This window comes from Pleurodeles waltl, chromosome 9 (assembly GCF_031143425.1).
Source record: "Pleurodeles waltl isolate 20211129_DDA chromosome 9, aPleWal1.hap1.20221129, whole genome shotgun sequence".
Classification (NCBI taxonomy): domain Eukaryota; kingdom Metazoa; phylum Chordata; class Amphibia; order Caudata; family Salamandridae; genus Pleurodeles; species Pleurodeles waltl.
Window position 1 is genome coordinate 1,005,004,241 of NC_090448.1, and position 12,612 is coordinate 1,005,016,852.

The 12,612-nt window shown below is 40.5% G+C and overlaps 1 protein-coding gene across 7 annotated transcripts in view; it reads left to right on the forward strand.

The window, feature by feature from the left end:
• PAK6 (p21 (RAC1) activated kinase 6) overlaps positions 1–12,612 on the forward strand; it is a 210,420-nt gene that overhangs the window by 117,036 nt on the left and 80,772 nt on the right. For all 7 annotated transcript variants that reach the window (XM_069208594.1, XM_069208597.1, XM_069208599.1 and 4 more), the window contains one exon: positions 6,563–6,775. In XM_069208594.1, coding sequence (XP_069064695.1) covers positions 6,572–6,775 — 204 coding nt within the window. In that variant the 5' untranslated portion in view covers positions 6,563–6,571. The remainder of the gene's footprint in view (positions 1–6,562; positions 6,776–12,612) is intronic.

The following is a 12,612-nucleotide window of genomic DNA, read 5'->3' on the forward strand; positions in this document are numbered from 1 at the left end:
GTATATTATACATTGGACTCAGATTGGTAGCCATTGTCAAGTTTATAGGGTTCGTCTGCAGCAGCGCATTCATTGCATGTGCTCTTGCTTGTGTGAGATATAGTATACAACAGTGTGCTTGCAGTCCGCCCATTGATTAACATTCGTTGGCTTCATTGTCACTCTTATGTGTTGCCTCCTAATTGACCAGTGTGTGCTGGCTTCAGTTGCTTTTCTTTCAGCTGGAGCATGGACCAAGTATTGTTTGCTTCAGCTTGATTGCAGGCCTTCCATTGATCGGGCTATGATTGAAGTCCCACTATTTTTTTTCTTCTTCCCTATCAACCTACTTGGAAATCCTGCCATTTGTAGCTCTGTTTTATTATCCCACACACTTCAAGGAAGCCCTTTTCTCCTTTGAAATGGATGCCCTCTATGCCGGCACCTCAACTAGGAACATCAAAAAACTTCAACTAATCCAGAACTCTGCCACCAGAATCATTCTGGAAGTCCCTCGCCAAGAACATATCTCCCAAGACCCTCCACTGGCTAGCTGCAGGGAAGCGATTAACCTTCATGCTTCTCACCCACATGTACAAGACCATACACGACGCAGGACCAGCATACCTGAACCGACGCGTCTCCTTCCACACCCCTGCCAGAACCCTCCGCTCCGCCCAGATTGCCCTTGCAACCGACCCTCGCATCTGGAAAAGCACCGCCAGAGGACAATCTTTTACCTACACTGCAGCGAAAAGCTGGAATAATCTCCCCCTGCACCTCAGACAAAGCCCATCTCTCACCATCTTCAGGAAGAACCTCAAGACGTTGCTCTTCGGGATGAGGCCCCTCCTCTCCCGCACCTTGAGACCCTCATGGGTGAGTAGCCACGCTTTACAAATACTGAGTGATTGATGTTTATGGTGACAACAAATGTTATCTGCTTTTATTGTGAGAACAGTATTATCTGCTTTCAAACTTATCTTCATTAAGAACCGGACGCAATTGCTTTATTTATGTTGTGTTTTTTTTGTTTTGTTTTTTGCCAAATTACATTTTTTCATGCATGGGGATATTAACTGATTTGCTTAGAATCACAGGGCCGTTGTGCCAAGTCCAAAGAATTAACAAAGCTAATAGGTCTCACCTTTGAGACTGTTGGCTCTGCCTTTTGTTCCTGTTGTACAGGATGGACATTGCCAACTTTGGCAATGATTTGTAACTTTGCTGTATAGCAGCATGGCTAAAAATAACGATAAAAAAGGACTATGATGCATCCAGCCCTGATGCATGTTTTAAAAAAAAAAAGGCGTATTAGCCCTTGCTGCGTCAGTAAAACATGGCTGCAAAACATTGCCAAAGCTAGTAGCTCTCCTGGGCGAAACCTATTGGCGTTGCCAATGCTTAAGAAAATAGGAGTTGTGTGTTTCATAGTAGGAACTTGTGCAACTTGATTTTGGATCATTTTAAGTTGAAATATGAGTTAGTGGGCTTTTCATCAAGTTAACTTCCACTTGTGAGTAATTTACATGTATACATTTACTGTTATATTTTTTAGTAACTTTACTATTTCAGGCTATTCACTAAATACTAAAAAATCTAGACTTGTACGCTTCAATACCTATAAAATGGAGAGGAGCCAATTTTTACGAGTATAATAAAGATTTATTATGGCCAAACAGGAGCAGCAGTAAATCCAGCACCACACACTGTCAACCACTAATACGGCAACACCCTGCTAATGGATGTTGGGGTGCTATACAAAGCCCCATGGAAGATTATGTTAATTTAAATTATTTAAAATTGCTTAAAATATAAATATAATTTAATGCTTATAAAAATCTAAAATTAAAAATTTAAAAATGTATGGAATAGATATATTTATATATAATTAAATTAGCGTTAATTCTATAAATCACTTTTCATAATCATTAATACATAATAAAAATGTTTTTCTTTAGTTGGGGATTTTTTTTTTTTTTAATTTCCCATAAAATAAAATAAAATGTAATCTATTTAAATTCGATTTTTATTTCAAATTAGCCTACTTCCTGGTTCTGCCAGAGGGACAAAAAAAGGAGTAATCGGGCAGTGGCTTTTTGCTTGGTAACACTCCTAAATGCATCAAGCTTTCACCAGCTTTATTTAATATGTGAACTTGTTTGTATTTTGTGTGCTTTTACACAATAAATTTATTCAGGTCAAACCTTCTGAGCGGTGCTTCTATCAGAGTTCTGTGGAGGAACTTGCTGACGATCCAGATCTCATCAGTGGGTTCACCCTATTGAGAGCCCTGTCCTCTTTGCCTTATCTAGTTTTACTTTTCTGGTCTTCCAACTGCCAAGTGAAGATTGAACTAATTGAGCTTTAAGAAATGTGGTAGTGCACAGAGAGCAGTGCGTAATATTGTGCTATCTTGTGTGGTTTTTTTAGACATTAGCTCTCCTTCTTCCTCTCACCTTTCCCACATGATCTGTCACACCCTTATCAGCAACAGAGGTGCAGAGTGCATGAGATGTACCAGAAGGGAATCCAAAGCTGCTCAGGAAGGTTGTACTTGTTCAGTTTCTGTAGGGAATTCACTTCTGACGCAGTCCATACTTATTTTGTGATCTTCTTGCATATGTTATGGATTTTTAAAACTGTCTAAAATCTAAACCTATGAGTCCCACATTTTAAGACCCATACTGTACGTTGAAAAATAGACTCAAATATATAAATTTGTCTCTTTGTCTCATTTCTTGGAGAATCCATAAAACTGAATTCTCACTGTTGGAAATGTTGCACTGGTGGATTCGTGTAACCGGTCTAAGCGAGGAGGACTGTGTTTACTCTTTTACATATCAGTAGCCAAACCACAACATGCCACACCTTTGGCTTACCTGTTATCAGTAAATGGCCTGAACACCTTGGATTTTATCAGAGTATTTTAAAGTTGTACAGAAGCAAAATTAGGATTGGCAAAGAGTCAGATATCTGCATGGTGAACTAGTGGGAAAAAATATTTTTTTGTTTTTAATTAGAAAATAAATATCAACAATATTTTTATGTTAGATATTATTGTAAATTTACGTTATATATTTACTTTAAATGTAGGACAAAGGTGCAGCACTATTACATTCATTCTGAGTTAAAAGTTTGATAGAAATATATTAAATTAAAGTTATTTTCTGAATTTTATCTTAAAATTAAATTCTCATGTATGGTGTAGACCCACTCAAGATGCAAAACATGAGAACTAGACTGCTGTATGCGATGCAAATCCTTGTGAAATGTAATGAGAGAAAAGATAAGGGCTATTGCCCTAGGGCGTTTTTCTTTGTATTGTTTAATGGAAAAATGAATACAAATATTTAAAAAAATAATAATAATTCTTACCTAAAGAAAAAGTTTAATGTGCATTAATAATGTATTAATAGTGATATATATATATATTAGTATATTATAATATTTTTTAATTTCAAAGTAGGTTATGAAAACATTTTATAATTATAATAGTATTATAATTTTATACTGTTTTTATTTTGTTTTAACATTAATATATATTCATGTTTGTAACCATTTTTTATAATTTAGTTTTATTTAACATTATTTCTTATGAGGTTCTATTTTTAGTCCCTACTTTATTATTTTGTATGGGAGTGTGTTTTAGCACCCAGTGTTTGGTCGTGTCTAACGCTGGAATTACTACTTTGCTTATTTTTTTTTTTTTTTAGTAGTAGTAACCTTACACTCGGAGTTTGTGAATAATGAAAAGTGTTAAATTTACTCAGAAGTGTGAACTTACTCAAAACTGTAAGTTGCATTTGTGAATCAGGCCTATAATGTTTGAATATGTATACCATCAAATTCCAGCAAAGGGTAGAAAGCCCAGAGCCACTTAAGTCCATGTGCTATTCCCTGTCACCTCAGTTCGGGTGCCTCGGAAAGGGCGGTTATCAAAGATTTGCCATCTTGGCCCAGTATGCCACCTCATTGTGTTGCTGGGTTTGGGGGTAAACGAGGAGACAAAGGACATGTAAAGTACAGTTTTGAGTGTTGGTATATGCGCTGTTTCATTTTCTCCACTCTGCTCTTTTGCTTGTGTTTTTTCTAGTTACCCTTCTGCACTTGTCAGGCAGAGGTGCCGGCCTCCTTCGTATCTTCATAGTTATCATATTCAGAGTTGTAATATACTCAAAACTAGGGTTTACCAGTGAACCACTTGCACCCGGACAGCAAGTTTCTACTCCTTAATTTTACTATTTCACATCATTGCATTACGCCTGTTGCTTCCAGAATGCACTGAGGTGGTAAATGAAACTCAGGAAGGAGACTCATAGTCCGGCCAACTTGAGAGTATGTGGGAACCTTCATCAAAACTGCTGAAGCAAATAAGTCTGTGTTCTTGAATGAAAGTAGGAATACCACATTTTCTGTGTGTTCCTTGATTCCAGCGTGGAAATGTTGCCTATAATTTTTTAATACGCATAGGTAGGTTTCTGTTGCTCAACCACGTCGAAGAATCCATAATTATTTTTTCTGATAAGTGGTCGACTTGGTTTGTGAATGAACTACCAGTCTTAGAGGCTGCGGGACTGGGGGAAAAATGTCATGTGGGTTATTGCTTGTGTGATCCTGGTCCTTTCAGGAAAGTGGTGTGATATAACCTATTCCACCTGCCCTGGGTACAGAGGAATTAACAGAAGTCCAAGAGTCACAAAAAGTAGCTCGGTAGCAGGGTCGGAATGGCCTATAGGGCAATCAGGAAGTGCCCGCAGAGCTGCTCTTACAGATCAGTATGTGGGCCAGTATTTTGGCTGTTTGTAGGCCTAATTTATTGTCTTGTTGGCCAGTTTTTAATGTTGATTTCCATGAATTAAAAAAGACATTGCCTACAGCTAGGTCAAATCCATGCAATCTTCCATATCTTGCAAAACAGTTATACAGCTTGTCCACACACGTTCAAACCTGCCCCAAATTGAAATATGAGCCTCCTCCTTTTAGCTATCCCATTCACTAAAGGGGGACACTTTTATTTTCTGCCCCAGTCTGACTCTGTTAAGTCGTGATCGAAGGGTCGCCTGTAGAGCAGCTTGATATTCTGGATTGTTTTTGTTTTGTTTTTTTTACGTCCGAACACACTACAGTTTCAATACTTTTTAGCCTCTTCAGGTGCCACCACTGAAACAATTTCATGGTTCTCTTTAAAGACTTTGGGCCTGATTACGAGTCTGGCGGTCTTCAGACCTCCAGACTTGTGGTGGCGGTCTGACTGCTGCGGCCTTGACAGTCCAACTGCCAAATTAGGACCATGATGGCAGAAACCATGTTGCCGGTCAGGCTTGTAATCAGCCATGGCGGCTCTGATCTCAGCGCTGCCATGCTGATTACAACCCTCCTTTCCGCCGGCCTTTCCATGGCGGGAAGCCCACCATGAAAAGGCTGGCAGAGAGGTAGTTCAGGGGCCATGTTGTGGGCAATGCAGGGGCCCTTCTACCCAGCACTGTCAGAATGCGCACTGTCTGCTATACAGACAGTCCGCATACGGAGGGTGCTGGTCGTCCCTCCCTGTGCTGTGAGATAGCACTTGGCTCCTTTAAGGGAGCCCAGTGCTATCTTATAGCACTGTTCTCGCCAGACCATCGTAATAGGGTGGTGGTGTCCTCACCGTGAGTTTGGCAGTCCTGCGTTGAGACCGCCAATCTTGTAATGACCCCTTTGTGATTTGCATAGTAAAATAAAATAAAAAAATAGGTGTGAACAGCAAAAAAGGACAGAACTATGAAGATGGTTTTAGAAGTAAAAATAAAAGTAGCAGAACCCATTTCCAGTAGCTACTGCTCAATTCGTCCTTTAGACATTCGGGACATTTAAAAGGTGCTTGTAGTATTTGTTCTACCAATGTTCAAGGTGCAGCCTCGAAATACTTCCTTTAATGGTAGCACGTTGTTGATCATAGGAATCACCCTCAAGAGGGGACGTGAACACATGGCTTCTGTTTCTTGTAAGGCGAAAATCCAAAAGAACGCCGGTCATGCATCACTGCAAACGTTTACACAATAGGTGCATTTGTTTGATTCTCACATTAAACCTGACTAACACCTAATTTGTATTGGGATTGCGTGTACCTAAGTTGCAGATCTAAAGATCTAAAATGAGCAGGCCTCAGACTTTTAGTTTTTTTTTTTTCTAAACTATAGACGCCGAAGAATTATTTATTAATCAGTGTTGAAGTCAGTCAGGACATGGCCACAGTTAAATTGAATAGAAGACCTATTTAGTGAAAGCTTAAGAAGCTAATCGAGCAGACGTCCCACATTTTTAACAGCAGTACTCAACGCCATGCTTTATGTATCCAGTTCACAGGTAACATAACATAATATCAGGAATTCCTGGCTCCCTCGTGCCGTGGTTATCCCCTCTCGAGCACTGATGCTTTCACTGCTGTTGTCTCTTTTGGGCATTGACTTGTTTCTGCAGAGGAGGGAAGGCTGTATATATATATTTATATTAATTGTTTTACGCTAGACGCTAAGCAAATGTATTCGTTTGTGACATAAGTAACTTTATTTAATTTGTGCCTTTCTCTCCTTCCCTTCAGCCAGGCGCCATGTTTCGCAAGAAAAAGAAGAAACGTCCAGAGATTTCTGCCCCTCTCAATTTCCAGCACCGGGTCCACACATCGTTCGACCAGAAAGAGGGCAAATTTTTAGGACTGCCCCCACAATGGCAAAGTGTTTTGGACAACCTGAAAAGACCAAAGCCAGTGGTGGACCCTTCGAGGATCACTCCCGTACAGCTCCAGCCTATGAAGGTAGGTTGACTCGCACACTGGTGGCATGAGGTCTGATGTAGAGGGGCAGCACCTACAGTGTTGTTTGTCCAAGGAATACCGCACCACACAATACTTCTTTACCCACATACTTAGATCCACAAGTACTACCAGAACATAGTTGGTCAGAAAATCTCCTTGGATCTGAAACCTCTTTTATCCACTAACTGTTGAAAGACAGGAGCAAACTTAGAATAATGGAATTGTCCCTAGACGTTTTGGTGCATTGTTATTACACTCTACTAGGGACTGAGTGTTTTTTTTTCTGCTGTCTCGCACTTTTCATAAATTGTAACTACTATCCATGTATTGTTTGCAAACCTGGTCTCCCTTCCTGTCTGTCTGTGTTTTGTTTCTCATCTATGATCAATTTCTCAGTACTTGGTAATTGTTTTGTGTACTGTGTTTGATTCTCATTAGGAATTCTGCAGTGTTTGGGTCCCTGTTTAACGATTTGAAGTAAATCCACTTGTGTTGTCATTGTTTCCCATATTCATGTACTTTTAAGTGTCTTCACTTTTTTCTGGCTTTTATTCTCCAGTCTTGTAGTCATGGATTTAAAAATATCCACTGCCTAAGGATGATGGCTGAGCACTGGTGGTGCTGCACTCTCCCACATCACATTCATTGACTGATACTGTCAACATTTTTGTGGCCTTAAAAACATGCCTTTTTGGTGCTTTTTATTGTAATAGCAGATGGAGAAGAAGAATTGGTGGAAAAGTTACATCTTAGCGTACACGTGATATGTCTAATCCCATGGGTTGGGGACTTGTGACAAATTGGGGCTGAGCTCAGAGCCCTGGTGCCACAGTTGTGCCACTCTATACTTTGTTGATAATGGACCCAAACCACCCAGTCCTCCTGTATGGGCAGTGTGTTGCCTGACTCTGCAGACAATTCAGCAAGACACCATTTGATGCAAAAAGGATACTGTAAGAGCCGGACAGGGAAACTAAAAGCAGCCTTGGCAAAAATGCTCGAGTCAGCCATGCTCCCTTTGTCTCCTTGTGCCGTCTCTCTTTCCATCCATCATTTCTCTCTCTCTGTGAACGCTTTCTCTCTGCCTTTCCACTCCAGGCCAGCCGAGCCCTGGATACTGTGGTATAGTGTGAGCGAATGCATGCAGGCTGCCCTTTAATCATTAAACACGGATTCCCTTTGATAGCAGTGAGTACTGCATATTTAATGCCAGAAAAATCCATTCAATATGTACAGCTATGCTGCATTAGAGCACGTAGAGCGCAGATGTCAATTCTTGCGCTCTTGTAGTAAAATTTAAGTGGGGGCTTTGCCTGTGATGGAGAGATGAAGATTCAGATTGGCTGCATTGCGTACATGAGTAAAGGTGCAGGTTAATAAATGGGCTATTTGAATAGTGAGACCTGACCCAGAGTGTTCCCCTCGAATGTAATCTTGAAATAATGTCTCATAGGTAGAGATGCTCTGCTAGGATTCTAGTCGATTTCTGCCTGGTCTGTGTTTTACTTAGGTAAGTAGAACAGTCATTTTTTAAAATATTTTATTATTGCAGTTAGTGAACTGGCACTTACCAATGGCATTTCACACTCCACATCAAGAAGGAGCTGCTGTTGCACGAGCACTTGCCAGCATATGTATAGCATAACACATACACACCTCTTCATTCAAGATGGCAGACAGCACTTATTATGGCTGATTTCATTCAACTCTTGTACGATGTATTGACACCTAATTGTTCATGGATAAGCAGTAAGTAAAACAGTAAGGAAAGACATTATTACCCACCCAAATGATGAATAACTCTCCTAGTCAAATACTCCCATTTCTATCTATGTCTGAAATAAAAAGCACTATTTTTGAAAAGGTGGTGGAGAGAGAAGTGTTCTAGATTTGAGCCAAAATAAGGAAAGAGCTGCTTTTCTTGCACAAAGCTGCTGAATTCCAAAATCCATGTTTCACACGCAAAGGATGGTCTTTCACAAGTAGCTGTGAAATACAGGTTTTACTCAGTGGGAGTCTTTCTCTTGTATTAATTAATCTCCAAGGATGGCCGTACTTTTAGATAATTACAGCCTCCAGCAACTGTACCAAAGTTTACAATTTCCCTTTGTTTAATTAGCAACCTCTTCATGCACGCTAAGCCAAACCTGAACATTCTAATTGCATTTTAGTTCCATTTTTAATTTAACATCGACGGAGCACTTTCAAAACTCTCCGAGAATCAGAAGTTATAAAACGTGACAAACCACCCGCGAGGGTCTCAATGCGCTGAATCCTAAATGCATAACTGTTTTTTTCCTCTTTAGTACACACATTATAGTCCAGTATGCTCCTTACTGTTTTCAATAAAGATTTCTCTGTTTGGGAAAAAAAACAGTTTAATAATTGCACCAAAATAAACAAGCCATTAAACATACATATTGTATGTTACTGTGTTGCAATTTTCTAGTACTGGTGACATTTACAAAGCATTTGGCCTTATGTCACCGGAGCACCTCAGTGGTTCTGTAGTGCCATATGATACAAATATTCACTAAAATCACAGTTAAACTACAGTAATGGTTGCAAACAAAACGGGGGAAAAATCCCTGAAATTCCCCAGGTTTGGTTAAATCCGCAAACAAAAGCTTGCTCACCAGCCACCTGTGCTTAATTTGAGCTGGTGGTTGCAGGTAGGGCCCAACTGCACTAGTTTCTGGGGACCAGCACTTGTTTTTCCTCAACATACTTTGATCCAGAACAAGACACAGGCAAACACAAATTTCGGAACAAAGGAAGATGAGAAAGATTAGAGAACAGCGACACAGACCAAAACCAGGGATAAAAAAGAACCTGCAAGAGTGGAATAAAAAGTCAAGAAGTGCCTGGTCATATATTAAAGAGGCATGGGTTGCAATCAAGACTGTGCAGCCTTGGTATTTGGCAGGCCAACTTTCAACAAAGCTGACCATGGCCTTCTGAGCAAAACATTGGACCCAGCACTTATTCTGTTACAAATTAAGCGCCATCTGCTACAACAACCATAGCTCTGACACCAAACATAGTCCTGATAACCTCATCCTTTATGCAACAGATGACTTCATAAATGTTATAAAAGATCAAACAAGTAACATGGTATACTACCTCACCATTAACATTATAAGTGATACGGCTATGCGTCAGGGGCAGCACCTCCATATGGGCGGAAGTGCGTCGCCCCCCCACCAGGAGCAGAAGCTGCAAACCTTTCAGAACGAAAGGATGATCAACTATGTTTATGTGAGAGGGTCAAGGCATTGGGGGTGACGGGCACTGAAGGAGAGTGCTCAGCACTCTTCCTCAGAGCACATGTGTTTGGCTGGCCATCTTGGGCTGGCCAAACACACATGCGCAGTAGGCTGTCTCCAGCGCGGCAGCCGTGTTGCTGAGCTGGAGATAGCATGCACAGGCTCCCAGTCTGCCTGGAAGCGCCCTGGCTGGGTGCTCCTAGCCAATCCTGATGCTGCTCTGAGCAGCATCAGGACTGGGCGCAGGGCAGACTGGGAGCCTGTGCCTGCAGTAGAAGGCAGCAGAGACGGAGGAGCGGTGCATGGCGAGTTCAGGTAAGTTTTTTATTTTATATTTTTAAATAATTTAATGTATTTCATCGAACTTTTGTGCGCACTGTTGGGTAACAGCAACCACAGTGGAAGTTTGTCTGTGCTTTTTAGCCAGGCAGATTGCGCAGAGTCAGAAATCTGCAGATAGAATTATAAATCTTCAATAGACAGCAAGGAGGATAATTGAATTAATGGTTAAGGTACCTCTATACTTTAACCCTATGAAGCCCACCCACACATTTTGTAATGGCAATTTCTCCAAGATTATGCAAACGCATAATCTGAGTAAAGTTTTAGTTCAGTGCCAAGTTTGGCATCATTCCTTTGCTGTACAGATGGTTAAATAGAAAATACTTTTTTTTTTTTTTTAATCCAACTCCCTCCAATCAGCTGTTTGTCACCCACCAAAAGTATCTGCACAAAACCTGACAGGCTAAAACCTTTCTGCTTTCAACATTTGATTGGAATATTTCACGCATATTCATCACACTGTGGCAAAGTTATAAGCAAAGCAAAACCTTTTCAGTGGAAACTCAGGTCTAACTATAACGATGGAGTCACTTCATTAGCTGACTTTATAATGTATATATACATTATTTATATGCTGCAGGGTAGTAAAACGAGCTAACATGTATTTAAGAAAAGGACACGCGTTAACAATGATAGTCCTTAAAAAAACTGTGGGCTTTGGGGTTAAACTCCCGCCAGGTATGTAGTCACCTTCAAAGTATTAATAAAGGGGCAATACCTGTTGAAGGATTCTCTTGGAGCCTCCTCACAGGACCTGAACCCTATGAACTGGAGTGGCAAGATGAATGTGTGTTTAATGTATTTACTGGGGAAAAAACACAGTTTAAAACAGTTATGTTTGAACTCAAATGCGTAAAACTATTGAAATGTGCCTGGTATGTTTAAGAATAAACAACACAAGTGACGGTCAACCCCATAGACAAAGACATAACTGGAGAGCAACATTGTTGACGACCGGAAGTTGTGTCCTATGTTGTGACTGTTCTTAAAGCATAACTGTCAGTTTTCAGTGGGTTAACCTGTTTGAGCCTCAAACATAACTCTGTCTTCAAGGGTTTTTTTCAGTGAATGTTACTGTTAATGAGTTGCTTCATTGTCAACCCCTGCTGAGTGCAGCTGAAGCACAGGGCCTGCTTGAAACCTGCTGTGGCCACCCGCCCACCCACCCCTTGCTAAGCATGGCCTTTGCTTGTGCTCTGCAGGGGTAGACTGTAGTGCCTGTGCCAACATGCCGGAAATCTGCTCCGCAGCTCTTACTCTGTCTTTAGGCAAAATTTCCTGTGAGAGTTAAAATGCTAAATGATGGACTTTTCCACCTTCTCCTCAACTTTTGTCCCCATGGACGATCTTCATGAAACTTGGTATGCCAAAAATTAGCTGTCTGAGGTAGTAGATTGTCAAGTTATATGCAAATCTGTCCGCAGAGTCAAACGTTATAGGCAAATCAAAAAATGCATTTTCAATGGAACCCCTGTCTCAAACATAACTACACAGTGGCTGAAATGCTGGTGCCTGTACATAGCCCCCTCTCTTCTTAAGTGACTTGCTCATGGTCCCCACGTGACTGCACAAAGTGGTCACTGTCCGTGAATCCCTTACTGGGAACAAACTGTCCTACCTTGTGATGGAACAGCCCTGATGCTTACGCATTTTTGTAGAGGATGCCTGACAAGCCTGAGACAGTCCAGATGGTGGTGACATGAAGCGATCTGTCACCACTTTTTATTAGTAAGCATCTCCAGCCTGTGACTTCCAAAATAGGTCCCGTCAGAGCTGCCCTTTGAAAATCATCTTGCTTTCCAATTAAATTTACACTGGATTAACATTTACGGTTATGTATTATTCTCCTAACTTGTATCGCTTCCAAAATGATATTGCTATTGTCTCTTTGATATATATTTTATTACACAAACTAAAATGTATATTGTATGATGTTCTGTGTATATACTGTTTCCTAGGGAGTGCCACTCTGACCTTTTCAAAGTTCTCAAATGCTGAGAGGTTTGTATTTGTACACTTGACTAAATCCCCCATTAACCTGTTATTTGCACATTGTTATAAAACCTAGTGGGGTGACCAAAAAACAGTGCTGGTAATCCCTGCACTGAAACTCTCAAATAATTTTTAATGGAGAATACTGTGTCTCATAATCAAGACTGTTGTACCTAAGGAGAGGCAATTAGGAGCTATATACAAGAAATGTATAATGATTGTTGTTCTAATAAAGGG